This window comes from Hyperolius riggenbachi, chromosome 6 (genome assembly GCF_040937935.1).
Source record: "Hyperolius riggenbachi isolate aHypRig1 chromosome 6, aHypRig1.pri, whole genome shotgun sequence".
Taxonomy (NCBI): domain Eukaryota; kingdom Metazoa; phylum Chordata; class Amphibia; order Anura; family Hyperoliidae; genus Hyperolius; species Hyperolius riggenbachi.
In genome coordinates this window covers 97952000-97964860 of record NC_090651.1, presented here as the reverse complement: position 1 = coordinate 97964860, position 12861 = coordinate 97952000, and the positions used below count along the sequence as shown (strand labels likewise).

General features: G+C 44.1%; 1 protein-coding gene across 2 annotated transcripts in view; it reads right to left on the bottom strand.

The window, feature by feature from the left end:
* Positions 1-4471: 4471 nt before the first annotated feature.
* The window catches only part of ACBD6 (acyl-CoA binding domain containing 6), a 168448-nt gene continuing 160058 nt past the window's right edge, over positions 4472-12861 (bottom strand). For both annotated transcript variants that reach the window (XM_068239714.1, XM_068239713.1), the window contains exons 7-8: positions 10347-10377; positions 4472-4835 (exon numbers count right to left, since the gene is read on the bottom strand). In XM_068239714.1, coding sequence (XP_068095815.1) covers positions 4657-4835; positions 10347-10377 — 210 coding nt within the window. In that variant the 3' untranslated portion in view covers positions 4472-4656. The remainder of the gene's footprint in view (positions 4836-10346; positions 10378-12861) is intronic.

Genomic DNA, 12861 nt, shown 5'->3' with positions numbered 1-12861 from the left:
TCAGCAATCGCTAGCGTTCAGCGTGAACGCTAGCGACTGCTAGTGGAAAAGGGCCCTCAGGGACTTGTCGGCTGTAAGGGGCTGGAGGAAGCCCTGGGTAAGTAGATCTAGGGGTAGCATAGATTGCCTGACGTTTCCTTTAAAGAGAAACTCCGACCAAGAATTTAACTTTATCCCAATCAGTAGCTGATACCCCCTTTTACATGAGGAATCTATTCCTTTTCACAAACAGACCATCAGGGGGCACTGTATGACTGATATTGTGGTGAAACCCCTCTCCACAAGAAGCTCTGAGTACCGAGGTACTCCTGGCAGTTTCCTGTCTGTGAACCCCGTTACATTGTGGGAAATAGCGGTTTACAGCTGTTTCCAACTGCCAAAACAGCAAGCAGCAGCTACATCACTTGCCAGCAGTAAAAATGTCACCATGTAATAAATGTCAGAATATAAATCAGGGATTTAAAATATTTTACAATTGGCAAACACTGACTAAATAATTTATACATAATTATTGTAAAAATGAAGCACTTTTTTTATTACATTATTTTCACTGGAGTTCCTCATTAAGTCTAAGTGTTTTTATCTGCATGAGGAAAACACATTGGCCCTCAGTTTTCCTGTGCAGAAAGCGAGGGAGGTGGGGGGGCCCCATCCAAAGTTTCGCAGGGGGGCCCAGTGATTAGTTACGCCCCTTCATACACACTGCTAAGATTTGCACAAATAGGTTTAAAGTAGCTCTCCACTACTTTTCTTGGCCTATGTCAGGCTGGTAGTTTGGGTGTACTGACAGTGGACTGAACTGGGCAGCCACACACAGGACACATACCTACAGGTGTGTGGAGTATAGCACTCACATGAATCCCTTTCTGCCAAAATGGAAATTAAGAGTTGTTCCATCCCACACAGATTGTTACTGTGGCAACCAGGAAGCATGATACTGTAAGTCCAGAAAATCATCTCTGGCTGCACACCAAGTTAAAAAAGATTGTTTTAATATCTAAAGCCTCATCTACACGGGTAGATGAGCCTCCGATCCGGTGGCTCGATTAGCCGCTGGATCGCCTCTTCCGTGTCCTCGTGCGTGCCCGCCGCGTCCCAGGTCGCGCCGGATTCGATTCCCCGCTCGTCCCCGCCGGCACCGCTTATTTTCCGCTCGATTCCCTGCCATTGTCCCCTCGCGGGGAGCGAGCAGGGAATCGGCGGTGGGGAGATTCGTCCTGTCGGATCTTATCAATCGAGCCGCATCGGCGGCTTGATTGATAAGGAACATCGCCGCCGCATCTACGCGTGTAGATGTGGCTTTAGTCTAAATAACGACGACATATGCAGTATAACTAGCCAAACATGTCAATACTCTTGCCATGCATTGCCCCATAGGGGCAAATTTACATTAAGGTCTATGGCAGCGCTGAGACAATACCCATTGTGTCAAAATAACAGATTTGATCTGCAGTGGGATGAGGTGGACAGGGTCAGGCATTCAGCATTCAAAAAGAAAGATTATGTCAGTGCGCTCCCCCAACTCCTCTTTCTGAGTGGTAAGGAGATAAGCAGGAGGGAGTCGGGATGGCAGACTGCTGTTTTCTCTGCCAAGTTGCATCTGACTCAGGCACAGGAAGACTGTTTTGTAAACCCAGCCAAGCAAGAAACCATTTTTATATAATTTTACATGCATTTCAAATGATATGTTTGGCACAATATACATTATTAATATTCGTGCTAGAGTACCTGAAGTGACATAATGAGATAGACATGTGTATGTACAGTGCCTAGCACACAAATAACTATGCCATGTTCCTTTTTTTATTTCTCTGCCTGAAAGAGTTAAATATCAGGTATGTAAGTGGCCGACTCAGACAGGAAGTGACTACAGTGTGACCCTCACTGATAAGAAATTCCCCTTTTTATCTCTTTCTTGCTCACAGAAGCCATTTTCTGCTAGGAAAGTGTTTTATAGTTGGAATTTCTTATAAGTGAGGGTCACACTGTAGTCCCTTCCTGTCATGACTGAGTCAGCCACTTACATACCTGATATTTAACTCTTTCAGGCAGAAAAAGAAGAAAAGGAACACAGCATAGTTATTTGTGTGATAGGCACTGTGCATACACATCTATCTCATCATGTCACATGTCACTTTGGGTAACCTTTAACCAGTCAATGCTCCAGCTTCAAATTTTTGGGGGGGCACAATGGCTGGCTGGCAAGGCACATTTGGGTGATCAAAATTTATGATTTTATGGTGAGCTTTAGATTTTTTTTTTACCTAACTCAGGTGATAAAATTAAGGCTAATTAGTTCAGCAATGATAGGAACCAAATATAATCATCACAAACAGAACTCAGTGGCTCTTTGAGCAGAGCTGTCCAAATGGTGGTGCAATTATGAAAGAAAAGTTACCTACAGATTGTACTTGGCTGGCATGCTGTTAATCCTTGTTAGCCTTTTTGTGTGCAAAAAAACCCCCATCTTTTTACATTACATACATTAGGAGGGATCTCTCAAAGATTGTGTATTTATGGCAAATAGATAAGACCCTTGGTCTTAACGCATACACAGACTCAGGCTGACATGAAGAGCTTGTTACAGACCCTATCCTGTTCAGTGTACACTCCTGGAACTTGGAAACAGTTAATTGTAGGTTACTGAGAAAGGGGGAGGGAGGAACAGTGATTCCTAAGAGGGGGCGGGGGGCACTGAGCTTAACTGTAGCTTCAACATCCATAATGCAGGTATAAAAAGGGACATTACAATGTACACATACGGAACATAGATCAATTAGGCCTACACTATTCTATCAGATACAAACATTGCTTTCTGATCATATGGTTTACCTGCCCAATGGTGCGGTTGATCATTTCTTATTTGGGCACATTACGCTCTTAACAACCCTGACTGCGTGCATTTGTCTACTAAATGGTTCTACATGAGGAGCAAGGAGCTAGACACTTTAATGTTCATAGCCTCATAAGCCACTAGAGATTCAACACTCCCCCCTCCCACCTCTATTACTGCAGATGCTGGTCCGGCCTCTCTTTGGGTTTTATTTATATCATCTTTTTTAATCATTTTAACATTTAATGCTCCTCAATTAAAGTGTTTTTAGAGTGGATCCAGCTTAAATTGTACATTAAGCACTTTGGTTAGCGGTAGTTAAGAGAAAGGAGAGGGATTAGGGCTGAGCATGTGTGCGTGTCAGAGCGTATAGATGTGTGCAGAGAGCTTCGCTGGAAAGCAGATTACGCTGCAGCATTTGCAATGGTGAGGGCCGCTCACAAGCTGCATGCATATGGCTAGGAGGAGGGATTAACTCCTTCACACACAGGCAGGGATGCATGCTTCCTCCAGCCAGCTACTAATCAAATCGCTTCTCCTTACCGCGGAGCTTTCGGGGGCAACCTGGTTTACGCAAAACAAATTAGTCATTGAAAAGTGCCAAAGTCAATGGAAAGGCACTGCACCAAGGTGAATTAAAAGCCATTCTTGAAAGGGCACCAGCTGTAGGCAGGTTTCCTGGCACTGAACTTGCAGCCTAAGCAAAGCTTCGGAAATTGTTTAATATCAGACTTCATATCTTTTCCAAAAGCTGTGCTCAATTCCAACCTGCCTCCCACAAGAGATTTAATAGGAAACCCTAAAATATTTAAAACAAGCACATAATGCTCAATACGGTTTGTATAAAAACACTCCTAAAGCCACATGCTGCACTCCAGAGGGACATCTCACCACCAGGGATAACGGATTAAAATCTCCTCCTGTGTGCTTACACTCACCGATTGGATGCATGCCACTTTGCATAAAGTAAACCTCTGGTAGTCTCAACTCCAAGCACTCCACACACCGGCCAGACTCCACACAGTGGGGGACTTCGGATTATGGCATGTGATCCTGCCATGGACTAAAGTCAGCACGTCTCTTCTTGAGTGTCAGCATACATCCAGTCTTTTCCCCCCCCCCTTTCCCCCACGCGTTTCGTCATGTAGTAACTTCAGAGAATAGTTTAGTGCACAAAAGCCATTCATTAGGAGTAGCGGGTGGTAGCAATCCTGCCCCAGGCCTAATGCAACAGTGGTTAAATACATAGGGTGTACCGACGTTCAGTGTGTGTCTGGAGCGATGCGATCTAAGGGACTACAGTATCACCATGCAGCGTTTTCTGCATAACGTGTTCATCAGCAGTGGCAGTGAAGCTTACTTTTCATTGACTGTATACAAACGCAACATTCGGATAATGTGCAATGCGATTTTTAACCTCCATTGCGTTCCTGTGTTGATGCAAATGTCTTGCAGCTTAAAAAAACAGCATTTGCATAAAAGTAGCAAAAACTAACATTTTATCATTTCAGATCATCTTGTTGATCATCCCTACTTCAGTATATCCACACATTTTGCAATGTGTGCAATCTGCATGGCCAACTCTCTCCTACTGATAAAATGTAGAGCATCAAGCAATAAAGTACATGTTAAAATAGATTCAGGTTTCAAGACGTTTCCTTTAATATTCCAGTATTTGAATTTAAATGTATAAAAGTAACACGCACAAACATGAAAGAATACCATGAACAGGGAAGACACATCAAGTTCAAACTTGGCAATAAAAACAACACTAGAAAATAGGGCAAAAAATATAGACTTGCATTTGAGCTTTATTTTGGAAACTATAGAAGGCTGGGGGGCTTGGTATGTTCCCCAAACGTAGCATGCTGCTTTAGCATATTAGAGATTTCTTTGCTGTCAGTCACCTCGTGTGGCTGGAATCTATCATTGTCCTTGATGCAGGGGTCAGCACCATGATCCAGGAGGATGTCCACTATATCAGTGAATTCACAAGCAGCAGCTGCAAGACAACAATTAACAGCATTACAAAGAGAAAAACCATTGGCCAAACTGAGTAGCTTATGTGTAACGGAGGGAGAGGTCATCACACACACACACGATGGCCAGTAACATCTGTCTCTACCCAAACATGGCAGTAGGGATGGCCAATGCAATGCAAAGAATTCAAAGTTGATGCTGGATTATGCAAACTTCATATGCAATTTATACATCTTAAAAATTAATTTTACTTGGGTGGGTTTCACTGGTCCATTTTCAAGCTGCATACATTTGCATAATCCTGTATCAACTCAAAATGATATGCATGTCATTAAACATCCCTACATGACAGTAGATCCAACGTACTGGACATGGTGAGGCCTCTTTTCCACGGGTAGTTGAACTGTGTGCTCAGCAAGCAGTTACCAGGCAGCAGCAAGCAGTTGTGAGAGTCTGAGAGGCATTTCACTGCCTATCAACCGTCTGAGGAAAAGAGGCCTAAGAGTGAAGTTTGGTAAACTGATATACTGTGATAGAGTAGAAGAAAGACTCGGATGATCAACGAGATACAAATTATTCAGAGTTCATGCAGGATTAAGTAATTTTGTATGCAAACCTCTACTGTAAATTCCAACGTGAAAAAGAGCCTGAGTGACACTTAGTATTTATGGCTCTACCCCCCCTTTTTTTCTTTTCACCCAATGCAGCAAAGCATTGTGGCAGCTCTGGAGTGCATCATACTGTGGCTGGCACCGCACTACTCTTTTCACCTCTTTTCTCTGCAATAAGCTGGAGCCCCTGTGTGTCTCCGTGGCACAGGTAGCAGCAAAGTACCTCTCAGGCCACATTATGAGGCTCATCCTAGCCACCAGTCTTTGAAAAGGCAGAAAACTGTAAAGGCAGTTTTTCAGAAAAGGGGAGTGGCTAACCAACAAAACCTGAATTTTATAAGTGGTGAGTTTTTAGGCATTTTTATGCTACTCTGTTATCACATCGGATGCCTGTATGGACAGTGTGTATTTTATTTTTACACCGGATCTCTGCTTTAAAGGAATTATCAGGCATCAGGAGTAAAATAAGGGCTACTTCCCCGGGGCTTCGTCCAGCCCCAAGCTTCCAGCATGTCCCTCGCCGCAGCTCTCCACGCAGCCGTTCGCCCCCTCTCCTTCCCGGTCTGCGGTGTTGAAGTCAGGCCCACCTGGAGGTTGGCCTGTACTGCGCCTGCGTCGCTGTCAATCACCGCCAAGTGAATCGGATTGTACAGCGCAGGCGCAGTAGTTATGCGCCTGCGCAGTATGCTCCGGTCCACATGACCGTGATTGACAGCGCCACTCGCGCAGGTGCAGTACAGGCTGACCTCCAGGTCGGCCTGATGTCATTACCGGGGACCAGGAAGGAGAGGAGGCGAATGGCTGCGGGGAGAGCTGCGGCGAGGGACATGCTGGGAGCTTGGGGCTGGATGAAAGCCCCGGGTAAGTAGCCTTTATTTTACTCCTGATGCCTGATAACTCCTTCTCTTTGCAGCTATATTGTCAAGAGTTTCAACCAGGCACCTACATGCATGGAGTTTGTATGGACGTTTTCTGGGCACTCCCAAAAACATACTTGGAATACTTGTTACCCCTCTCAATAGCTGGACTTTACATTGTTGACACTGTGAGGCCTGAAACCCATCTAAATCGCTAGCGCAATGGCTAGCGTTTCTAATTAGCGTTTTGTAAGCGGTTTCATGAGTGTTTTCCAGCGTTTCGTAGTGATTTTAAAAAAAGTTTAAGCTTTTTGCCAGCGATTGTTATAGAGATTTTAATTCTGATTGGTCCTTTCAAATTTTTTTTTTTTTTTTTTTTACAGTAATTTAAAAATCACACACAAATCGCTGTGTGTAGCGATTCATGAGCGATTTGCCAGCGCTTCAATACTTTACATTGAAGTGCAAACGCTCCCAAAATGCTGCATGTCCTGCAATTGCGATTTTGCTAAATGCAATCGCGACTGTGGAATTTGTTACATTTACATTGGCAGAGCGTTTAGGGAAATCGCTAGTGATTTAAAGCGCTCCCTAAATGCTCAAAAAAGCACTCTAGTGGGTTCCAGGACTGAGGGACAGTTCCTGCCGTGCACTGCAGAAAATGTGTCAGCACCATATTAAAACCTAACAATAATATTAATAGCAAGACTCCTGTGCCTGGTAGTAAGAGAGCAGCATTGCACAGTCTCCAGTGTGTGTTATATGTAAGCTATCTGTCTAGCTATGGCAATGCCTTAATGTATGAAGCTGTTATATAGCCAGACTATATTCATTCCTACATCTTCACTAATCGCTATGTATAGATGTACCAGTGATGCTGCTAATGTGCCTCTCATGGGATGACATCTTTAAAAGGCTGCTCAAATATTATTGCAAATATTTTTTGGAATCTAATTTAGCTTTCTCTAAGCAATACAGCCACTTTAAAGCCCTGATTACACGTCTTTTCACTGCGCTGACAGCAGAGATGTATAATGCCTCCTCCCCGTACCAGATGGGCGCTGGGCTGATATCAGCCTCTCTCTCTGCTCACAGAAGACTGATTTCCACTGGGAGACCTAGAAAATAGTATTTCATAGCCCTATTCCAGGGCAACTCTAGAATGGAGGCGGAAACTGGAGGGAGGAGAACTCCACGCTGACCTTGGATAGTCATAAGCAGCGAAGATGGATTTACAGCCGTTTTATGGGGTGCCTGACCTTTGCTATTACCACTTGCTGTCAGGTTGCAGATAACTCATGAGCGCAGGGCTGCCCAGTGCATAAAGAGTTTAGGGACAGGCAGATGTTGCTTCAAGGTCCTGCTGTACACAGACATAAGATCCCGAGTAACAATGCTACAAGTCCCAAGACCACCCAAACCCCAGTGCAAGTTCCTCTGCAGAGCTTTCAGCAAGTACCATGCAAGAGAGGGTCAAGCGACAGCTTAAAGCAGGACTCTATAGCTTTCCTTTTCTAAAACAGATGCCTGTGTGTGGATATGGAATCTACCATGTTCATTTTTACCAATGCCAGTTGCCTGGCTGATCTTCCATGCATCAGTAGTGTCTGAATTGCCCACCTGAAACAAGCATGTGGCAAATCCAGTCAGACTTCAGTCTAGCATCTGATCTGCATGCTTGTTCAGAGTCTACGGCTAAATGTGCAAAAGACACAAGATTAGCAGGACAGCCAAGCAATGTGCATTGTGTATAAGGAAATAAATATGGCAGCCTCCATATCCCTCTTCAGTAGCCCTTTAAACAGGCACGCAGCTAACTGGGAAAGAACACCTGATCTATGATCTCTTACATATTTGGCTTTTTAGATGGCCTCTCAGAATACAATGAAGGCGGAGGTTTAGCACATACAGGCAAAATGAAGGGATTATGTTAAAAAATGCTTTAGTTGCCTAATACTTTATGCAATTGTTTTGTTCACCAGAATGAATTAAAGCTGAAAGTCTGCACTTCAACTGCACCCAAGTTGTTTCATATAAAATGTATTGCGGGAAGAAGGTAGAGAACCAAAATTAGAAAAAAGTTGTGTGTCTGTTAACTGAAGAACGGCATTAAGAATTCTCAATACGAATATCATATAGAGGGAGCCAGGGATGCGCTCCGGATAAAATCTGAATGAGTTTCATTCAGATTTCATCCTCTAATTAGTGCACCTGAGCGGGTGTGTGCGGGCGGGGGTGGGTTAAACTTACCCAGCAGCCTTCTTCTTCAACCCGTCCCACGTTGTGTTCCAAGCCACGTCACGTGACTACAAACACTTCCTCCTCCTGGGTTGGAACGCAGCGTGGGATGGGTTAAAGCAGTAGGATTAGCCATACTATGCCAGGGAAAAAAACCACGTATATAAGTAGATAAATACTGGATCTGCTTACATAACACATGTATTGTACTGTCCACGTTTTTATTTCAGTGAATGTTATATAGTAAATGAAGAGAATTCTGTTCCTGGTGGGGGCCATGTCTTTTGCCCACAGTTTAGGCTAAATCCTGATGTCATTTCTGCCCTTTACTTTTTTTCTTTTCTCCTCCAATCACTGAGTCACCTCAGCCTTGCTTGTAAACACGTGAGCCGGGGACAGTGTTTCAGATAAGCAGCTAGGCAGGGAAATAAATGGAAGAGGAGGAATATATTATAGATAAAAAGAACCCCCCAGCATGCAACTGTTTGGCACTGACTACTAAAGTGCCAGTGCTTCTTAAGTATGTGATAACACCAAACAACAGCAGAAAAGGTTTTGAAAGTTTTGAATGCAGGATTAGCATCTTTATCACTTAATACACTCAAAGCAGTTGCTGTTGAAATTGAAAATTGATTTTTATGGTGACAATTCCGCTTTAAAGAAGGAGGCTGCTGAATAAGTTTAACCCCCTCGCTCACACCCGCTCAGGTTCACTAATTAGAGGATGAAATCCAAATGAAACTCATTCGGATTTCATCCGAATTTTATCTGGAGCTCATCCCTGGTGGGGGCCTCCGGGTGCCCAAATTTCTCTGTAACGCCGCAAATCACAGCTTTGTGGCCGGAACGGGGGTTTAAGGGTTAGGCGCCACTGTGGGGAGGGTTAAGCACCACCAGGGAGTGGCTTAAGGGTAAAACATCAGTAGAGTAAGGGTTAGGCGTTGGTAGAGGGAGGGTTAAGGGTTAGGAATCTGTAGAGGGAGAGTGCTGTGCGAAAGTAGGGTTGGGTCATAGTAAAATATCGGTAAAATTACAGGGTTTTTTCTACCCGAAAGAAGTGGTAGAATATCTGTAATTATACCCATATTCTACTAGCGGCAATTCGTGATGCTCAGAATAACTCGTGATTGAAATTAGGAGTCAAAGTTGCGGGCCGCAGGGGGTTAACTTACTCAACTTGCCGCCCGTAGCCAATGTGCTCCACTCACATTCCAGTCACTCCATGCTTCCTCCTTCAACCCGGAAGTTCCAAGTATGAAGGAGGAAGCATGGAGTGACTGGAACATGAATGGAGCGCATTGGCTACGGGCGGAGAGTTGGGTAAGTTAGCACCCTTCCCCTCCTGCAACCTTAACTCGTAATTTCAATTACAAGTAATTCCTAGCATCACTAGCAGCAATACCCTGCACCAGTTTTTGTAGATGCCTTTATTACATGTATGCCAGCAGGATTCCAGGCAACTGGTATTGTTTAAAAAGAAATAAATATGGCAACCTCCATATCACTAAGTTCAGGTGTACTTTGTATGGCCACATTTGGACATAGTTTTACCTCTCCTGTATCTTTGTAACAAAAGGCTCCTTGGTTCTCTTCGGTGGGGGATACCAGAGAATCTAGGAAGCAGCAAGTACGGCTAGCAAGGGGACTGCTCATTTCATTTTTGTAATACAAGTTCACTTTATAAGGTAGGTAAAGGGTGCAAGATTTAAATTAACATAAGCCACAGGGGCTCAATAATCAACTAATGTTTATTGAATTCGATATTGCTTTTCAATACCGATATGAAATCAAACTTTCAGTCATAAGGAAGAAAACTATTCCACTTACCATAATGCAGAGGTGTCTGTCCCTCTGAATCCTGGGAAAGAAAATATAAAGACGGATCAATTCTTTGTACAAATGTAAGTATAGTTGTGCTAAATGGATTGGCAAAACTCCTAAAGATCCCTATAAGAGGCGACCAGGTTCAATGTGTATTGATAAAATGTCACATCAGAGACCAGGAAAGCATTAATGAATTCTGGTTCGTCAGTTTGAGAACTATACATCAGCCTGATATATTTCTAAATAAAGCTGCGAGCACAACACTTATCCATTTAAAAATAAAGAGAAAAAATTCACAATAAAACCACTGAAATGATCTAAGAGTCAAGACTAGAATCCAGAAATTAATGTAATATTCCATAGTGAACTAAAAGTTAAACCATAGGGTATTTCACACCATTCACCTTGGGTTTCGCAGCCTGAAATATAGGATCGCAACAGTGTTGAAAAGACATCACACGTTAAAGTGAACCTGTAAGTTGAAAAAAAATACCTTCCAAAAGCTTCCCACATCTTCCTCCAGACCACCGCTGGAGGCTGGGACCCCCTAAAAGTTTGTGGCCATGCTCAAACTTGGCCACACTGCACAGGACTCCTCGTGCCTTTGCAATAGCAATAGCTTGAGCCACTCCGTGTTACTGCACAGGCACAAGGCTACCCACACAATGGACAAGAGTGCAGGCGCACGCACTCTTCCACAAGGCCCTAGTCGTAGAGGTTTGGATATAGCTATGGATCGGTGGAGGAACGGTGGACGATGGAAGACTCTATTATGCAGAGGGTTTCCTCTACTGAGGTAAATACTCATTTAGGGCCCATTCACTCTTAGAAGTGCAAAATGCCGGCGATGTTTGCGGGAGTGATTTTCCCGCGATCGAAAATCACTGGACACTGCGGTGATTTTCCTGCGAACGCGTTTAGCACTTCTATAGCACTGAAACACGATAGCTGGGAAATCGCCTGAAAAGTGGTGCAGGCGACGCATTTCACGATTTTGGGCAATTAGAGGCGATTAGCGCAAATCGCCCAAGTAAGAACAGGCCAATAGGGTTTTATTACACTAGCACTTTCAAAAGCGCTAGGGTTTGAGCATTTTGCCGAAATCGCCGGTAAAACGCTCAAGTGTGAATGGGCCCTTGGGGCACCTTTTCACATTCTATAGCAACATGGGGGTAGTGCAGACCCCCCGGTGCGATCAGGCCCCCACAGCAATATGCTCAGCTGCTCCCAGAAAAAGTCACTGCAAATGTAAGAAAAAAAGAAAGGAGCGCTCTGAGTCCTTCGTTTATCAAGTAGAGTCCCCAAAAAGGACAGGTCTCACCTGGATTCAATGAGGCTGGCACAGCGTACACAGCCTGGATGAGCCTGGTCCCACTTAGCCGAGCCGGGGACTGAGCTCAATCGCGGGGCGGATGTGACGTCACTCGCTCCAGGAACTCCCAAGTTAGTTGCCAGGAAGCGCCAGGACGCTCCTTTCAGAGCTGCCTGCACGGCTTAGTGGTAGGCGTATTAGTTAAGTCCCCGTGGGGATAGAGACAATGCCAAGGTGGCTATAAAAGTATACATTTTAAAACAACGCGTTTCGCGGAGAAACAGTCTCCGCTTTTTCAAGTTAATACATGAGAAACAGGAAAACCAGCAGTGGCATATATACCCTCCTATCCCATACAAAAATCCAAATTAACCAATCCGTTTGGTTAATTTGGATTTTTGTATGGGATAGGAGGGTATATATGTCACTGCTGTTTTTCCTGTTTCTCATGTATTAACTTGAAAAAGCGGAGACTGTTTCTCCGCGAAATGCGTGGTTTTAAAATAAATGTATACTTTTATAGCCACCTTGGCATTGTCTCTATCCCTACGGGGACTTAACTAATACGCCTACCACTAAGCCGTGCAGGCAGCTCTGAAAGGAGCGTCCTGGCGCTTCCTGGCAACTAACTTGGGAGTTCCTTCACAGAGGCGCTCACACGCTTTATGGACCTGAACCAGTTTTATATGCTCCTATACTGCCTAATGAAGCGGGACTGTTGACCGCGAAACGCATTGCGATTTTATGGAGTTGTGAATAAATTGTATATATTTTTACTCTGCATTTGAGTATATGTCCACTACCAGAGGGAGGTAAGTCCACCTCGACTTCCCTCTTTTTATCATTTTTAGAACATTGTTTTACTCTGCTTGGCGCCTCTGTTCGTACATATTACAGCACTATTAAGTCCACCCCTGGTGGAGGGGTTCTTTCCCCATTTTCCTATCTACAGAGAGCGACTTTTATACCTGAGTGGGGTCAGGTACTAATACTCCCCACCTGCCTGTCAAGTGGTTGCCTGATGGTAACCCACCTTTGTGAGTATAAGAACCTTTGACATTTTATATATTGAGCTTACCAGACAATATTGCACTATTGGGCTCTCGGTGTCCTCTGTTTTGTTTTTACAAACAATTTCTATGGTCGCTTATCAGTTATCAAGGATAATTGAACTGTAGTATGACTGCAAAGGGACAGACTTATAGC